Raw genomic sequence first — 18,760 nt, 5'->3', positions numbered from 1 at the left:
CCCCCCCCCCCCCAAACAGTGCATAACCTACAAATTCTGTCCAAAAATACTCGTTGAGGACAACTAACTTTAGGTAAGTAAAGCACCTCTACTTGTGAAATATGTGGAAAATGATTAAAAGATATATTGTCTCTGCCTTCGGCATAGTAGATCACGACTCATGAGTAGCTCCAGTGCATCATCGTTGACTTTAATTTGTTTTTGAGATTTTTCACCTTTAAAGTCCACTGCAAATAGCTTCTTAATGTCTATTATTAACAACGCATCTGTTTCACTACGGTGTGGAACTCTTTTTTAACAAATGTTGATTGAATCACTTTTCAAGTACAATCAATGGATTGGCCATTACTGTAAAATGCTCATATGGAATTGTTGTTTCTGCAGCCTGATCGTGTCATGGAATTTTGCAACAATAATGACCTTCAGCTGATAGTTCGTGCCCATGAATGTGTCATGGATGGTTTTGAACGCTTCGCTCAAGGGCATTTGATTACACTTTTCTCGGCCACAAATTACTGCGGTATTCTTCTTGCTTGATCTTATTTCTGGGATATGGAATATTTTTGCTGATACAATTTCGGTTCTTGCATACAGGCACTGCAAATAATGCTGGAGCTATTTTAGTTCTTGGACGAGATCTTGTTGTTGTTCCAAAGCTAATTCACCCTTTGCCACCTGCAATGACTTCCCCAGAGGCATCACCAGAACGTCATTTAGAAGATACGTGGATGCAGGTGCTGCTGATATGTACATTCACAATGAATTTTCTTTCCCTAAGTTTGCACGTCAACAATACTGATTCCATTATATTGGTTTTCTATGAGATCAGGAGCTGAATGCCAACAGACCTCCAACACCTACTAGAGGCCGCCCTCAAGTAGCCAATGACCGGGGCTCCCTTGCATGGATATAGCACATTGTTTGACACGTCACTGAATTTATGTCGAGTCTTGCCTCGTGCTACTACCACTATGGCAGTTCTGGTGTCATGTATAGAACACACGCCCCGTCCTCCGAGTACCAGAACTTGTGATCGTTGTTCAAATGGATATACGAAGAAGGCTGGAGTTCCAATTTTCACACACCTTCAATAAGCCATCAAATGGATTGTATAGGTTCGAGAATCAGTTTGCTGGTGGCAGTGATGTTTAGAATGTTAGATGCGCTACAAGATGTATTATCGACGCTTGTACCATTCAATATCGGGTCTCGAGCACCAGTGGTAGATGGTTTGGGGTCTTTTTTTTGCTGCTTCTATAGGTATTACCATTCACCAATGGTAATTCTTCAATTTTTTTGGTCTCTATTATTTTTTCCCTTTCTAGTGGACAGATTTTAATTTAAAGATATGGTGGTGGGGTGTGATTTGGTAGTGAAGGTAAAACGTCTATGTGATTGGCCTTTGTATCATAGAGGTTGTTGCTTTGTTTCTTTGTAGAATGTAATTGTGTGGAGACGACGGAACTTGTTAATTTCTCATGTCAAGAGCTACCAAGTTTTGATTAGTGAATGCCGTTTTCATTTTCTTTCTTCTTTTTCTTTGCTTTTTCCCCACGTTTTTATTCATGAAATTCAATATTCCTCATAAATAACTCTCAAACTTTTAATTTGGATGAAGCTTGTGAATCCACTACTTTTATATTTGTGATCTTTTTATTTTCAACTTTTGTTCATGTATGTTCATATACTTTTCACCAAATTATTGACTTGCTATAAACATTTTTTCTGGTTTCTTTGACTGAAAAAGGGCTTAAAGTAACAATTTGTCAAATCAATTTTGATTTTGTTGCTTTTTCCGTCAACATTTTCAAAATTTGTAGTGCCCACCTCAACAAAAACATTATCTTTTCATATTTTCTTTTGAGTGATAATATTAATGGTAGATGTGTATTTATATGATTGTAACATAGGATTTTTGAAAACAAGAACATATTTATTTGCATTATTGTAATAAATATGTAATTAATGGAATTTTGAAGGCCATGATGAGCAACCCAAACCAGCGTTGGATTATGATGTTGCAAAAATGGAAGAGTAATTGATACAGAGTGGAAGCATACTGAAACCCATTGGTTAGATAATAGCGAAGCCAAAAAAATAGTAAGAACAGACAGGACAGGACAGGACAGTCCAGTGGGTCAAAGATCGGCCTCTGATTTTCTTCAGCTTTGAGAGATCGCCGACACTTTTTAAATGGGATCGTAATGTACACTATTTTCTTTTCTTTTCTTTTCTTTTCTTTAGATTTTTAATTTCTAATTGCTAATTTCAGATAATTCTCTATCGTCTTCTTCGATAGCCTCTCTGTTATTGCTTTTCTGGGTGAGTAGGAAAGAAATGGCTGAGATTTAACAATTCAGAATTAATATGTATAGAGATTAGGGTATGGGTTTTTCCGGTCGACGGCGGCGGTGGCTTAGGTGGTGGCAATGCAGCAGGGCTCCCGGAGAAGAACAGACCTTCTGGGAACTTTACATCCATTCGACAATGGAACCAAATAGTTTAGAATTTGCTGTTTCTCATCCGCCATTTGATTGTTTGAAGATATAAATTTGCAGGTTATGCTCTGGATGGGTTGAATTTGTTGTTGGCTCTTTAGGTTTTGAATTCCGGTTGGTTTCGATCGCCAGTAGTACTCGTATGCATTCAGAGAAGTCGCTGCTGTCGCCGCCGTGAGCGACGGAGGACGCGGTGGAAGTGACTGTGATAGTGGGGTTAGTGGCTCTGGAGCATCTTTTTCCTTTGGCCATGCCGGATTCCGATTGATGAATCCATTTGGCTTCTTCATCATCATTGCTAATCGATGGAAGTTCATAACAGAGCTCGACAATCTCGCAACCTCATCCATCGGGATTTCCGAGTCGTCGGCTTCCAAATCGTCTCTCTCTTCGACAATTTTCGATTCTTTAATCAATAAATTCGCCGGAGTTGTAACAAAAGAGAGAATGAGACGGCCATCTCGGCGATCGGCGCGGAAATTCTTCTTTGAGGGAACAGAGACGGCGTCGAGAATTAACCGCCCATTTTCCCGGCGGGACTGAATGCAGACGGAGGCGCCGTCGGGAGAACAGAGAGAAGAAATCGGCGGGGGAAAAGACCTCGGCGGCGATTTCTTGCGACCGAATTTGATGGGCTTCCATTGAAATGTCTGTATGTCGGGGTACTCTGTTTCCGTCGTATCTCCGTCGAAGTCTCCAAACTCCGAGGAAGGGTAGGAAGAGAAGCCATCGGAGCCAGTCTCGGATCCAAGACTCTCAGTGCAAATTAGAAGACTGTTTTCACTGAGAGAGTGAGCTGATTTTTGGAGAAGAGGATGAACATAAGGAACAACAGACGATTTGGGAGCAGAGTTCTGAAACAGAATTGACTTCCAAGAATCATCATCATCATCATTATTCCCCTGTTTTTGACACTCTGTTCTGTTCTTCCTCTGTTCTTCATGAACAGAGCTCCAAAACCCAATGGTTTCGTCACAGTCCTGTTCGTCTTCAGAAGAAGAAGAATAAGGAGGAAGAGAGAATGCTAGGGAAGAAGCAACCTTCTTGATGGCGGAGAAGCACTTGGAGGAGGACATGTCGGCGGAGAGGGTTCTTCTCAGGGAAGGCGGTGGGAGTGTGGGGAATTGGAGATCCGAGGAAGGTAGAGCGGTGAGGATGCCCTGTTTTTGAAGGGTTTTGTAGTCATGGAACAGAGTCTTCATAGCTGGAACAGAGTCGGAAGAGGAAGAAGAAGAAGAGGGAATTGAGTGAAGGCTGAAGCTGATGGGGCTTAGCAGAAGAAGAGGGGAAGGGGAAGAGGGTATTTGTAGGGAATGAAAACTCAGCTTTGGAAATGGGAAATGGAACCATGTCCGTCCGGTGGGGCCATGCCCTTACGCCACCATTGGAAACCTCCACCATTCTATTTCTATTTCTATTTCTATCTTTTTATTTATTTATTTTCTTTAGTTTTTTTATTTAAACCAATAATGCTTACTGATTGTATAGTAACGGTCAAATTTACCATTTTATTTCAAACAAAATTTTGTTCTTTTTTTTTTTTTATAAAGAAAATAAAGCCTTTTTTTTTTTTTTTTTTTTTTTTTTTTTTTTTTATAAAGAAAATAAAGCCTTTTTTTTTTTTTTTTTTATAAAGAAAATAAAGCCTTTTTTTTTTTTTTTTTTATAAAGAAAATAAAGCCTTTTTTTTTTTTTTTTTTATAAAGAAAATAAAGCCTTTTTTTTTTTTTTTTTTATAAAGAAAATAAAGCCTTTTTTTTTTTTTTTTTTATAAAGAAAATAAAGCCTTTTTTTTTTTTTTTTTTATAAAGAAAATAAAGCCTTTTTTTTTTTTTTTTTTATAAAGAAAATAAAGCCTTTTTTTTTTTTTTTTTTATAAAGAAAATAAAGCCTTTTTTTTTTTTTTTTTTATAAAGAAAATAAAGCCTTTTTTTTTTTTTTTTTTATAAAGAAAATAAAGCCTTTTTTTTTTTTTTTTTTATAAAGAAAATAAAGCCTTTTTTTTTTTTTTTTTTATAAAGAAAATAAAGCCTTTTTTTTTTTTTTTTTTATAAAGAAAATAAAGCCTTTTTTTTTTTTTTTTTTATAAAGAAAATAAAGCCTTTTTTTTTTTTTTTTTTATAAAGAAAATAAAGCCTTTTTTTTTTTTTTTTTTATAAAGAAAATAAAGCCTTTTTTTTTTTTTTTTTTATAAAGAAAATAAAGCCTTTTTTTTTTTTTTTTTTATAAAGAAAATAAAGCCTTTTTTTTTTTTTTTTTTATAAAGAAAATAAAGCCTTTTTTTTTTTTTTTTTTATAAAGAAAATAAAGCCTTTTTTTTTTTTTTTTTTATAAAGAAAATAAAGCCTTTTTTTTTTTTTTTTTTATAAAGAAAATAAAGCCTTTTTTTTTTTTTTTTTTATAAAGAAAATAAAGCCTTTTTTTTTTTTTTTTTTATAAAGAAAATAAAGCCTTTTTTTTTTTTTTTTTTATAAAGAAAATAAAGCCTTTTTTTTTTTTTTTTTTATAAAGAAAATAAAGCCTTTTTTTTTTTTTTTTTTATAAAGAAAATAAAGCCTTTTTTTTTTTTTTTTTTTTTTTTTTTACTTTTTGAGTAATGTTACGGATTTTAATATTACAAGCGAACAAAAATAATAATAATAATTATTATTATTATTATGTCATGAAAAGCTTATTTAAAACCTTCACGTGGAGAGGTTTTGTTGGAATATGATCCCTACCAAACACAAACATTTGTGCAAGAAATTTTGTGAATGTCCCACGTTGTCCTTTCGTGGAAAGGAAGCTGAAGTTGTGCTCCATGTCATGATCGATAATGTGGTTGTGTCCCGAAAAAGTCATTGAAGATGATGACTAATTTAAGTGAGGGAAAGCATCACAACCGCGAAAAGATTAGATTGTAATGCTCACGTTCGGACAAGTAAAATGGTGAACTTCAATATAGAAGAATGTCATGATGCAATTGAGGAGGACGATGCATCGTCCAACATACCATATAATGTGTATATTGAAGTGGAAATGAGGAATAAAAAATATAAGAACAACGAGAAGACATGAATAAACAAGATAAGCTTATTTAAGGGCTGGATAGGGTCCAAGGCCTTAACCTCAGATCCAAAGGGAATTTGGACATACGATTTTGGAGTCAAGTTTGTCCATATGAAATATGAAAGCTCGCCAAATTTGATATCGATTAAACATCGGTCAAACGCTCCACGACACCATATGTTTGCTCACAAAAATTCATGTCTACACCCCAGTTTGGAAATGCCTCAAAATGTACTATAGAAGGAGGCATGTCAGCTCTCCACCACCCCTGGACCTTATGACCTAAGCAAGCTATCCTGTGGCACATGCATGTGTCAAAGTAAGGGCAAGCATTCGAAGACAAGTGTCTCAAGCGACTTCGTGTGAAATGTATTTTTCAAGGATAGGAATGGGGCAGCATGGGTGTGCCTGTATTGCAACCCAGCCCATGTGTCAGAGGTTGAATTATGCATCCACTTACTAGAATGTGTGTCACAAATGGTTTAGCCAAAACATCGGTGAGTCCGATGCTCAAGAGAATTCAGATGGATGGATCGTCGGGATATCTCAATGCGATGATTGGCACATGGGTCAGTTCCCAGTCGATGTATTCGAGCAAGCCTAGATGGTGTAGATATACACAAATTATAATGCATAACGGTTGTGGATCACATAAATTAACATGTCAAGCATAATTAATCTTGACATATTAGATGTGATTTTGGAAATATACACGTTACTAGGCATGGAGTTTTGAATAATACATCTTGAACAAGCACGATCGTGACTGTGAATCTCGAGATTCGGGGGGAGGTGGGCATGCATAATGGCTTATTGGTTAATGTGATTGGAAGGATCAATGCGGGCTACCTACGTTCATGCTTCATGCATACAGAATACAATAAAGGTTGACTTCATCCATTTCACCTTATAATTTGGTTTCCTAAATACAATGTATATTCTTTCCTTATTTCATTCTATTATTAATTAAGTTGCAATTTTTAGGAAATGGATAACGGATGAACATGAAGCTTGCAATTGGAGCCGTTTTAATATTACAAAAAATCCAGTGCGGTTTGCCGCAAACCGAGGAAGACACAGAAACCGTCGCAGATCAGACGCTCCTTTCACCCAACCAACTAAATCCACTGCAACATGCATAATAATTATTTCCATTTCCATTTTTTAAATATTTTATTCTCTTTACTTATATACAAATATTATTTATTTTTAATTAAAAAAAAAAGAATATAATTAATGTTTTGTCTGATTGTTAAGTCAACTTAATTAATTAATTAACAATCAAACGTGTTCACCGAACAAATGGAAATTAAACATTAATCCATAATATTAATTTATGTGGAGTATAATTAGAACGCACTACAACTGGATGAATTGATTCAAAGTAATTGACTCAAGGAATCCATAATAATAATAATAATAATAATTATTATTATTATTATTTCTTTATCGGTATAATTTTTAGAAAAAAGGGAATTATGCGATGGTCCAAATGGGGCATTGGAAGAATATGTGCATAAAAAGTGCAAGCTTGTGGCTTTAATTGCTGCCATGGGTAGCAGCAGCATGCAACCACCAATGGACGCCTGTGGATTGCACTATCTTTATCCTAATCACTAATCACTAATCACTCTAAATTCCTTAATTAACATTATTTTAACATGTTTGTATGATTAGTGAAACTGTTGACTAATTGTATTTAAACTTTAATATATGTGATTTTATAATTAAACCTATAGTTTTAGGAGAGGCTAATTTTATGCTTTCCCTATGAATTTTAATAAATAAAAAGAAAAAGGAGTATATGGTTCTGTGTATGATTCCCACTTGTCGAGACATGAATATAAATAAGCAAAAAAAATGTAGTTCACAGCCTTACCAATATTAGAAAAATATTTGTGTATAAAGCTTAACTGATGTCGTAATGGGCATGCAAAAGGACGAAACTGACCCTACCACCTTTTGACCTAATTTTCAATTTTATATACCAACCCTTAAAATCATACGATAATTTTGTACTATGAAAGAAGGGTGTGTTGTTACTTTTTTTTTTATAAAAAAAATCATATTATAAAGATGTAAATAATTTAATAATTAATGGAAATTTTTGAATAACTTAGGGTTGTAATTATAATGTTAGGGGGCCCTAAAGTTGAGGAAATTAAAAGGGAACGACAATTTGGTAAAAAAATTGACGGACGTCAGCAAAAGCGATGGGACCGATGCTGGTTTCTGACAAAGAAACTTTCCAGAAAAATTTAAAAAAGAAAAAAAAAACGAAAAGAAATGGAAGAGGATGCTCGACCAACAAAGCATATAATATTAATTTAATTATTTTGTGATTATTCCCGTTTCCATCATAAACCCTTCTGCTTTCCATTATTGCATTGATTGGACGTTACATTATAAACATGGAATGAAACCAAACAAATGCCGAATATCAAGAATATTATTTTTCGAATTCTTATTTCTACGAATGAGTCTTCGCCACGTGTGCGACTCATTTCTACGCGAATATCTGGTCTCCCTCTTGAGGCTAAGGCCAAGAGTATGGATAATGGCCTGGTTCGGGTGGTCCAGGCCCTTTTAGCTGAGCCCACCATGATGGCGAGGCCTCCGCTCCGGTCTGAATAGCTTTCAGCCTTTTCTTTTTTATGGACAGTCACAGCCACGTGGATAGTGGAACGATAAAATCGTCGTTCAATTCTAATTCTAATTCTAATTCTTAGCTACTTTGTAGGAATATGGAAATTCCACGTGGAAATAGAAATAAATAAAAGTAAGGCTGTCGTGTCTCTGTCGAATTCGAGATCTTCGTAATCTTCTCCATCAAATTGGATTCCACTGCCCTTCGTCCGTACTCTAAATTATTATTATTATTATTATTTAATTTTTTGGGTTTAAATGATGATGAAAATGGAAAAGATTGATTAGCCTATATTCTTTAAAAACATCCGACCAACAATGTTAGATAGGGCGAAGAAAGACAGAAAAAAAGGACAAAATGTCTGACCCAAAATCCAACAAAATCTTGGGAGGGAAAATCACTTTTCTTTAAAGCTACGGTGTCTTAATTTGATTAGAAATAAAGATGCAGGAGGTCCAGCCCGGGGTCGACCGGTGTGATGGATTCGGAGTGGTCGGCTCCTTCTCCGCCCGGCCGCCCTCCTTTAAACGTCGCCAGGCTCCAATGTCTTGACGGATGAGACACCACTTTGTTCTTGGGCCCGTTTCTAAATTTCCGCCCATAGCCCATTTTACAATTGCCAGAGATCTACAGCCCATAGCCCTATTTTGTTGTTGGGCCCGTTTCTAAATTTCGGCCCGGCCCATTTTTACTACAGCCCGGATCTGGACAGTGATTTGGGATCAATAAAGAAAGGGCATAATTGGAAATTGAAAGAATTATATTGTGATTGCCAGTTTTATATGCATTAAAAATGGGAAGGATTAATGAACGATTAATGGATGACTTTGAATTTTGACGAAGAGTGTGAAAGGTGATGACCGACAACCGGGACCTAAATTAATTTCTTAATTTTAAAATTTGAAAGTCAATTAATTATTGGAGTTTCAGAAATGAGAAAATGGCTGTGGACTGTCCACGTAGACAAGACACTATTTATTCAACTGTTTACTCAACCATATTAATTCTCATTAAATCGTTTACTTTTGTAACATTTCCAAAATTAATAATAATTGTTTGCTGCGACTTCTTTAGCCCCTCATCCCTCTCATTTTAAAAATAATTTATTTATTTATTTATTTTATGCGTATTAATTAGAATGAACTCAATTCAAATAAACTATGTAATTATTATATAAATAGATGGGATTGACTTGAGTTTTTGGAGTATTTTATTTAAAAATTTGTTTAGGCATTGAATTTCATAATTTATTATCTCTAAATACCAATGTAAAAGGAAACCCTTAAATAATCGTAATTAATTTATACAAATACCGACGAGTAGCCATTTTCGTTGACCCAATGAATGCGAATATTTCGGATTAGATAAATGTGGATTTATGGAATTAAATGCATCAGCCATGAAATGCGTGGGTGAATTATAACCCCACCAGGGGCGGTTGGCGCCAGCCTTGCTCCTTCAGACATCGTTTTTGACAATACTTTTTTTATTATTTAACTCCTGTCACTATTTTTTTTTTTTTTTTTTTAATTTAAATACTTTAAATTCACTCCATCGATTAAATGGTCGATTCGGTTTGTTCACGAGGGGTGTCGATAATGAACAATATCTACTGGCGGTAGACGTGAAAGACTTTTGTTGTTAAATTGGAAGACAGAGAAAGAGAATTTTATTGGTTTAAGGATATGGTTGAGGAGTTTTTTTGGTTGTTCCAACATGTTGGGAAAGGGTGAAGTTTGTCTTTATTATTGCTTTTGATCTTTCTCTTTATAATCTAATCCTATTTTTACCCAAATTTCCGTGTGTTGACTTTAGATCTCAGTGTCTCGAATTTCCGTGTGTTGACTTTATCGTTATCATCAACTTGGCTAAGCCAATTGCCAACACTTTGTCCTCATTTAAATCCCTCTCCTTTTTCTAAGCTACGAATTCCGACGAACCCTTCAAAAAAAAAAAAATTCAAACTTTTCAGCATTTCCAACGCCAAAGCCCATCTTTTTATTCAATCCCCCCTTTCCTTTCAGCTTTGTTGTTAGAAGCAATATGAGAATGGAAGAAGACGGCGGCGGCGATCTTGAAGTCCCCTCCTATTTCCTCTGCCCAATTTCCCTCCAATTGATGAGAGATCCGGTGACCATCTCCACCGGCATCACCTACGACCGATCCAACATCGAGAAATGGCTCTTCTCATGCAACAAGAGAACTTGCCCCATCACGAAACAGCCCTTGTCCGATCCCGATTTGGTAACCCCAAACCACACCCTTCGCCGTTTGATCCAAGCTTGGTGCACCCTCAACGCCTCTCATGGAGTTGAACGAATTCCAACTCCCAAGTCACCCATTGACAAAACCCATGTCGCCAAGATCCTCAAACAGGCCAAGAACTTCCCCAATTCCAACCACAAGTGCCTCCTTGCACTCAAAGCCATTGCCTTGGAGAGTGAAAGAAATTGCACCCTTGTGGCTCAATCCGATGGAGCTTTTGAGTTTGTAGCCGCCGTTATTAAGAGTGGTGGTGATAAGAACATTGGGTCCGTTGAATTGGCGGTGGAAATTCTGTTCCACATCAAATCCTCGGAAGCCCATCTCAAGAATCTCGTAAATGGCGATGGTAACTTCATAAACTCTCTTACTTTTGTCCTAAAAAATGGGAACTGCCAATCTAGAGCCTACGCCATAATGTTGCTCAAATCAAGCTTGGAACTTGCTGATCCAATTCGGTTGATGAGCATTGAGAGGGAACTTGTTAGTGAAATTGTGCGCGTTATACATGATCATATATCTCACCAAGCCTCCAAATCCGCATTGAAGATTCTAGCCGAGGTGTGCCCTTGGGGGAGGAACCGTGTGAAAGCGGTTGAAGGCGGGGCAGTCGGCGTGTTGGTGGAGCTGCTTTTGAACTCGACCGACAGGCGGTGGTCGGAGATAGGGCTGGTGATTTTGGATCAGCTGTGTGGGTGTGCGGAGGGACGAGAGAAGCTGATGGAACACGGTGCTGGGGTTGCGATCGTGTCGAAGAAAATACTTAGGGTTTCGGCAATGGCAAGCGATCGAGCGGTGAGGATATTGTCATCAATATGTCGATTTTCAGCATCGAAAAAGATAGTTCAAGAAATGTTGGAGGTGGGAGTAGTGGCGAAACTGTGTTTGGTGTTGCAAATGGATTGTAGCTCGAAGACGAGAGAGAAGGCGAGGGATATACTGAAGTTGCATTCGAGGGTTTGGAGTAATTCTTCTTGTATTCCGCCACATTTGGCGTCTGCTTATCCATCGTCATCATCTTGATTCTTCTTATTCTTCTTCGTCATCCTCGTCCTCGTCCTCGTCCTCTTGTACAAACATTCAAAACATAGAATATTTACGTGAGCAAAAGTTGCTTGCAATTCAAAAGAATGGTATACAATTTTCGGTTTTGTTCGTACTAAGTGTTTTGAGTTTCAATTTTTTTTGCGTAAATTAAAGAGCTCTAATTTATTAATTTAAATAATATAATTTGTTTATGGTAAATGATTTTAGTTTGAATTTTATTTAAACTTAGTTTTATATACATCGAAGAATGGGCCGGCCCAATTTTGATAAATCACTCAAGTCCATCAAGCCCAATCCCATTGTCGGCCCAACTTATGAGCAACCTAATAAGCTCTTTTTTCTTTTTTTTTCTTTTTAATTTTTTATTTTTTTTTACAGTGGGTCCAATTGATTAGGAACGAAACATTCCTTATAAAGATGTGAAAATTTGTTTCTAGTAGATGCGTTTTAAACTCGTGAAACTGATGATGATATGTAACAAGACAAATTAGATAATATCTGTTAGCAGTGGACTTGAGTGGTTAGATCGATAAAATTCGAAGATAATCAATTTTAATGAGCAGAAAATAAGTGGGTTTAAAGTTGGAGTGATGTTATGAAGAAAGGAAAGGAGGTGACCCTCCTCCATGTGAGGATGTATTTGAGAAAGAAGGCAAAGGAACAAGGGAAGCCCACAATATTCAATGGTAAGAAGCTGTCACCCTCACCAAATTCAACCCTCTCACTTCTAATCTCTTTTTCTTTCTATTATTAATTTGGTTTCAACGTATTATCACTCCATAATTACATTATTATCCCTTTAATCACCCTACTATTAGTACTCTATGTCGGCTTTCCCATAATCTAATATCGGTTAGGAATCACAAACTTTCACCCCTACTATTAAAACCATGAGGCTGACGAACGACACTACGACATTATCTAATAATGGTGAGCTTAAACTGTTACAATAATCTATCATGATTTTGCTTTTGATTTTCTTAAAAGATCTTGTAACAACTCGGATAATATTCATTTGCTTATAAATTCATAATATTCTCGTAGTTAGCTAACTCGGGATTCCTCCCAACAATTCTCAACAACTCCTATTCCATCTTCCTTTAATTAACAAACCCGACAAACTCCTTTTCATTATCATTCTCTTTATTTCCTTTTTCATATTTTCTAAAATGTAAAAAAATAAATAAAAAAAAGTGTGAATGAAAGATGACCCACTCACCCCACCTCGGCGGTATGCCGTTCATATCAAACCATCTATAAATATAAATGACTCATTGTCTTACCAAAATGTTTCTTCAATTATGTCAGTACGTAGACGGCCTCTAAATATAACATCAAAATCATATACATGATGTATCATATATATATATATATATATATATATATATATTATTTTTCGTATATAAATGACTCATTGTCTTATCAAAATGTTTCTTCAATTATGTCAGTACGTAGACGGCCTCTAAATATGACATCAAAATCATATACATGACGTATCATATATATATATATATATATATATATATATATATATATTATTTTTCGTACCTTGTATTGATTAGGGTTTACATCGATAGTTAAGACCCATTAGATGAAATTAAAACACTTGTTAATGATGTGATAATATGATGATATGAGTTGATTCAAGCATGGACGTGCATGGTTTCATCCTCTTGGATTTTGTCGATCCCTTTCCTTAAAAGAAACGAAGCAGTAAAAACAATGAAGTAAATGGTTTTCCACACTAATATTTGTTCTTCAAATCTACTTAATTATTGGTGGAAATGTGTGTGAAAATTTATATATAATACAAATTAAGTTCGGGATGAAGTATAAATAATACATACACATATAAATTATATGGTCCTATACTGACAAGTATGATTTTATATTTCCACTCTCATTCATTCATTCAATCCATCAGCTGCATTGTCGTCAAGCCACAAAATCAGGCAATAATTGGGCGGCGAACCTTTTGGTGGTTTGCATTTCGACATGGTCGTAGGCGGTCGAGGCAGAATGAGGCGGCGGGGGAGGGGGCGGAGCGGGATTGATGTCGGAGAAATCGGGCCCTCCTCCATTGGTGATATCAAGCCTTCTCCCCAAGTGGTAATTGTGTTGGGTGTCCGAATGTGGAAGGCCAAGAGTGAGAGAGACGCCATTTCCATGGAAACGTGGTGTGAGGAGCTCGGAATTGAACCTTGTTCCAATTTCACCAACTGGGTACGCACCAAATCCTCCCCCTCCCCCATGATAGTGATGATGATTCATGTTCATCTCTGCCGTGGTTTGAAGAAGGTGTTTTGTTGTGTCGATATCCCTTAAAAGCATGGTTTTTGTGGATGGGGTTTCCAGGTTGTTGTTTGCGGCGGTCGTTGTTCTTTGTTTCTTGGGACTTGCATGGATATTGTTTTGATTGTTCATCAAATTTTCTGTCTTGGACTGTGCATGATCATCCTTAATATTGTTGTTATTAATCTGATCTCCTCCTCCTCCGCCGCCGCCGCCATGTTGCTTGTTGGGTTCGTTTTTGTTGGTTCTAAGCATGTCGTGGGAATCCCCGTTTTGTTCTTGCTCTTTGATTTCCTCCAAGTACATTTCCTCAACCATTGGCTTCCATAGACGAACTCTTGCATTTATGAACCAATTAGATACCTGCAGCCATTAATTATTATAAGATTCCTGTAAAAAAAATGATATTAAAACATTCTCCAACGTAATGGACATTCATACTTGGCTCCTTGTGAGTCCCGTTTGTTTTGCGAGGATAATCTTGTCTGAATCTTTTGGATACCTAAAGAATCATAAGAAAAACGGTTAATTTCTGGATGTTAGGAATCACGGATCCCTACGATGTTATGATGTTGATAACTTTGAACATAAGCTATCATCACTTTGCTTTGGACTTCTCGAAAAGAATGGCTAGATGTTGAGACGAAAAATGACTTACGGGTGAAGGAAATGCTCGAAGAGCCAAGCACGAAGAACAGAAACAGCACGTTCGGGCAAGCCTCTTTGGGGTCTCCAAGTGTTGTGTTGAATCATACCCAATTGTTGTAAAGCTCTTTGTTGGCGTAGATGATGGTCCACGTATCTCAATCTTGACCCTTCAATTTTGGCACCCAACCAATCCTCTTCGCCCAAGCTTTTGCTCGTGGCTTTAATTTGTGCACATATTGCGTCTTTTAAGCACCGGAATTGCTTTGAAATGGTTTCGAGTGCGAGGGAGGCGTAGGACTTGGCTGACCCCAACCCTGCCGCCTGCTCGAAGCAATTCACCACTGCTTGCATTTGCTGGTGGTACTGTCTGTACTTTTGCTCCACCTAATTCAACCAATTTCAGATTAATTACACCCATAATTTCAATTCCTTAGCCATTTTTATATCACTTTTAAAGGGTTTTACTATGCCGTACCCAAAAATCAGATAAACAGTTGAAGATTATTCAATGAGGCAACCACACGTTCTAATACTGTTTTTTATTCTACTTTTTATGCGATTAATTTTAATCATAATAGAGTTTCTTGAATTTGGTAAAATAATATCAAACCCCATAAAATTTGACCGAATAGAAGGTGTGACATGAATATCTGCGATGTAATATGATATGATGCATGCATATAAATTTTGAATACGAAGAAAATGGTTTGATGGGTACCTCATCAAGCATTCCAATAAGCTTAGCTTTCTTCATCTGAAGGTCTTGTCTTTGAGCAGTGCTAAGCTCGGCGGCGGGCTTGGAAGTGGTTTCACCACCGCCGGAGGGCTCTCCTCCAATCGCAGCCGTTGATTCTTTCTTCATCTTCATCTTGTCCTTTGTACCATCCCCTTTGTCGGTTTTATAATTTCCTTTCCCAACATTAACCACTTCATCCAAAAGTTCTTGAGCCGCTTTCAAGTATTTGGATCCCAATATCACACTTTGAACCCCCGTAATTCCACTTGACACCACCGACACCGACGTCGGCGAATTTCCCGACACCCGAATATCATCCCCACTCGTCGGCGAGATTGCCGGAGCGCCGCCGCCTCCTTGAATCTCCTGTTCCGCTGATAGCGTCCGGTAAAGCGACTGTTGGGAAGAGAGGCTCAAGGACAAACCCTGTTGTGTCGTCGGACGGCGGAAGCACAAATCGGTAGAGTCGGTGGTGGCCGACACGGTGGAGATTCCGTGGTGGGTTTGTTGATCCATAGGAGCCCATAGATTGTAGTGGAGACGCTGAGATGGCATAGGATGGAGGGCTGCGATTTCGTGATGGGATTGAGAAGCGTAGGATGAACGTGGAGCGTCGGTGGTGGAGAGTGGAATTCCGACGAAGTGGTTGTTAGAAGGCGGCGCGTGAGGGAGAGTGGAAGGGTTAAGCGCGTGTCCAGAAGGGTTGAGAAAGAGCATATTGGGTGGCGTTTGAGAGTGGGTGTCAGAGTAAGGTACGTAGTTTGGGTTCATAAGGTAAAGAGTGTGAGTTCCGTCAGAATTGGCTTGGATTTCTGAACCACCGTGAAAGTACGTCGCCATCGTAATCAAAAGCGGCGGCGGCGGCAGCGGTGTCGGCGGTGTTCACAGAGAATTTGTCAGTTCCGCCGTACACAAGTGAAAAAAAAAAAAAAACCTTTTTTTTCCAAAGGGAAAACCCAGAACAACCCGACAGAGCAATCAATCTAAAACCCACAGAAATAGAGAAGAATGGAGAGGCCCCTTTTGGTTCTTCTTAATTGGGTTGCATAGATGAGTCCTGTAAAACGAAAATTAAACCAAAAAAACAAGAATTATACCCCAAAACATGTTCCTTTTAACACCCATGAATTAGAATAAAGCAGAATTTGATTACAAGACGAAGAAACAGATGTATTATTCTTCTAAAAGCCAGAAGAAGAAAGAAAGAGGAAGAAGAATATGGAGCCTAATGTTATCTCATTATATATACACACGCACACAAAGTAGAGAGAGAAAACTGGGAGTTTTGATTGAAGGGGAAATTCAGGGATAAACAACACAAACCCACCATTTACTCTCATTCTTCTCTCTAAATATCTTCCTTTTTTTTAAATATATAGTAATAATCGAAGCCCACCCGTAACAAATATTGTCAGTATTAGTCCATCATCCACCATTTAGAGGCTAGTGTTCTCACTGGCACCCCGCTCGTTGTCTGACTTTGATACTTGCTCACAGCTAACAGATATTGTCTGTATTAGCCCTTTATGTACGGATGTTAGTCTCAGTTCATTTATATGGAAGATACATACATCGGACTATTTTGGAAAGAAGCTCCACACCCCACCATAAAGCAGTGATTGTTGTGTCTGATTAACAAAGTTAATCATAATTATCCACAGTTATTAAGTATATAATTTAACTTTGATTATGAATATGTTCTTAGCTCTGTTGTTGATGATATATAGAGAGAATTCTCCAGGTGACTTGACCTCCATTGATTTGATGTAAAAGTATAAAGAAATTGGATACTCAGAGAGAGAGAGAGAGAGAGAGAGAGAGAGAGAGAGAGAGACGAGGAAATGTCAATTTCCACTAAGGCCAAATCATGGAGATAAAAAGGAAAGAGGTCCTCTTGGCTTTATTTTTTTAATGTGTGGTTGGACAGATGCCAAGAGGTGGCCCTGTGATGAACCACTGGAAACAGGCGCCCACACCCTTTCCTTGCTCTAATTCTCGTGCCAACCACCGTTGTACCTACACATTAATTACATTATCATTATTATTATTGTTAATCTTTGCATCTCAATATTAAAAACCAAAGCTTTTGTGTATATTATAAGCCTAAACAACATAGACATGCATATTAAAACCCCTATGCTCGCTACCTACCTACCTTTTCCCATTATATAAACCACACCAAACAAAAAACATACTGTTTTTTACCTCAAATAGCCAATGGGGTTCCCAAAATTGTACTCTCCGCATCAAATAATCTAACCCCTCCTCATCCTCACCCAACTTCTGCTCTGATAGTCAAACTACACAGTTAGTAGATATTGTCCACTTTAATTTGTTACGTACGGCTGTCAGCCTTGCGATTTTAAAACGTTGTCTTCTAGGGATAGCTCTCGACCCCTTTACAAATAATGTTTCGTTTTTTGATAGTATCTATGTTTCAATTACATGTCAGTCAACGTTGGAAGACTTTTGCATCCGACAGAGACTATTGGTCAACAGTAAGTAAAGCATAGGTTAACATGAAAGGCTGTTATGTGTCAGCCAACGCCTTCATTTTAACTCATCACCCTTTTGCTTATAATTTGAAAAGCTGCTGCCTTTTACTATCTTAATGTAATTTTTCGTCGGCCTTTTGGGATTTTAGTGTACCATATGTCCTTCTATTTTCTTCATTTTGATCCAAAAGAGTTACTCACTCACTGATGTGATATGTTCGTTCATCTGCATAAGTATGTTGGTGATTATAAGGCGTTTAAACGCTAAGTTTATGAATTAACTTCAATAATAATATCCATGATTGAGATACTTGACATGGCCTAAACAAGATTTTGGCTTTTGCTAGACCAAGAATCTTTAATGGATATGCCTTTTCTTAAAGGCCATTTTTTATGGTTGGAAACAAATCCAACTGAAACAAAGGTGTTTAAAAGGATAACCTAGATTAGGCCTATTTATTAATTGACCTCTTTCTTCAAATTCAGGGAAAAAAAAGTAGTTGTTTTTAATATTATTATTAAAACACGAAGACGTTTCCACACGTTCACGATATATGTTTCGTTCCCCCTTTCTAACCGATGTGAGATCTCACAAGCTACCGAAGGCTAGCATCCTTGTTGACGCACTACCCTGTTTTATCTGACTCTGATACCATTTGTAACAACTCAAGCTCACCACTAGTAAGTATTGTCTGTTTTGGCCCGTGTCACTGTTAGCCTCATCGAGATGTTTACTCGTCTTTATAAGAAATGCTCCGTTCTCTTCTCTAACTAATGTTGGATCAACGGAACAAAGCGGTGATCTTATAAAATGTTTACTTCCAAAGACGCACAAAATGAAATTAAAGTTTTAGCCTTTTGATGTGTTAGTTGTTAGGTTGTGCGTGGAGTGGCTGAAGCTAAATGATTGTTATTATGAGCTTATCTCAACTTTCAACTAATTATTTATTGTAATTTCATTGGTTAAAAATAAAGCTTATATTAATTATTAGTTGAGTTTATTATTAAAAAAAATGTAACATGACCCAATCCCATGTAAACTGGTTTAATAATACGAACAATATTCTAAAAAAAAAATGATATAAGA

General features: G+C 37.0%; 4 protein-coding genes across 5 annotated transcripts in view; 2 read left to right on the top strand and 2 right to left on the bottom strand.

The window, feature by feature from the left end:
• Positions 1-1,535, top strand: part of LOC111448294 (serine/threonine-protein phosphatase BSL3) — an 11,584-nt gene extending 10,049 nt beyond the window's left edge. For both annotated transcript variants that reach the window (XM_023087790.1, XM_023087791.1), the window contains exons 19-21: positions 385-520; positions 595-734; positions 830-1,535. In XM_023087790.1, the coding sequence (XP_022943558.1) occupies positions 385-520; positions 595-734; positions 830-913 (360 nt within the window). In that variant the 3' untranslated portion in view covers positions 914-1,535. The remainder of the gene's footprint in view (positions 1-384; positions 521-594; positions 735-829) is intronic.
• A 451-nt stretch (positions 1,536-1,986) lies between these two features.
• LOC111449059 (protein FAF-like, chloroplastic) lies at positions 1,987-3,859 on the bottom strand. Its single transcript, XM_023088902.1, has one exon. It carries the CDS (start codon positions 3,698-3,700, stop codon positions 2,417-2,419), a length of 1,284 nt encoding a protein of 427 aa, XP_022944670.1. The 5' UTR covers positions 3,701-3,859; the 3' UTR covers positions 1,987-2,416.
• Positions 3,860-10,136: 6,277 nt separating this feature from the next.
• LOC111448788 (E3 ubiquitin-protein ligase PUB23-like) lies at positions 10,137-11,615 on the top strand. Its single transcript, XM_023088537.1, has one exon. The coding sequence runs from the start codon at positions 10,237-10,239 to the stop codon at positions 11,476-11,478; it is 1,242 nt and encodes a 413-aa protein (XP_022944305.1). The 5' UTR covers positions 10,137-10,236; the 3' UTR covers positions 11,479-11,615.
• A 1,637-nt stretch (positions 11,616-13,252) lies between these two features.
• LOC111448550 (BEL1-like homeodomain protein 1) lies at positions 13,253-16,498 on the bottom strand. The gene is made up of 4 exons (XM_023088216.1): positions 15,161-16,498; positions 14,453-14,826; positions 14,236-14,296; positions 13,253-14,157 (listed from the first exon to the last, which is right to left on the bottom strand). Exons 1-4 carry the CDS (start codon positions 16,016-16,018, stop codon positions 13,438-13,440), a joined length of 2,013 nt encoding a protein of 670 aa, XP_022943984.1. The 5' UTR covers positions 16,019-16,498; the 3' UTR covers positions 13,253-13,437.
• Between the last annotated feature and the right edge of the window lie 2,262 nt (positions 16,499-18,760).

Source organism: Cucurbita moschata, unplaced genomic scaffold (genome assembly GCF_002738365.1).
Source record: "Cucurbita moschata cultivar Rifu unplaced genomic scaffold, Cmos_1.0 Cmo_Scf00010, whole genome shotgun sequence".
NCBI lineage: Eukaryota > Viridiplantae > Streptophyta > Magnoliopsida > Cucurbitales > Cucurbitaceae > Cucurbita > Cucurbita moschata.
Note: the sequence above shows the minus strand (reverse complement) of the source record. Positions and strands in the feature narration are given on the sequence as shown.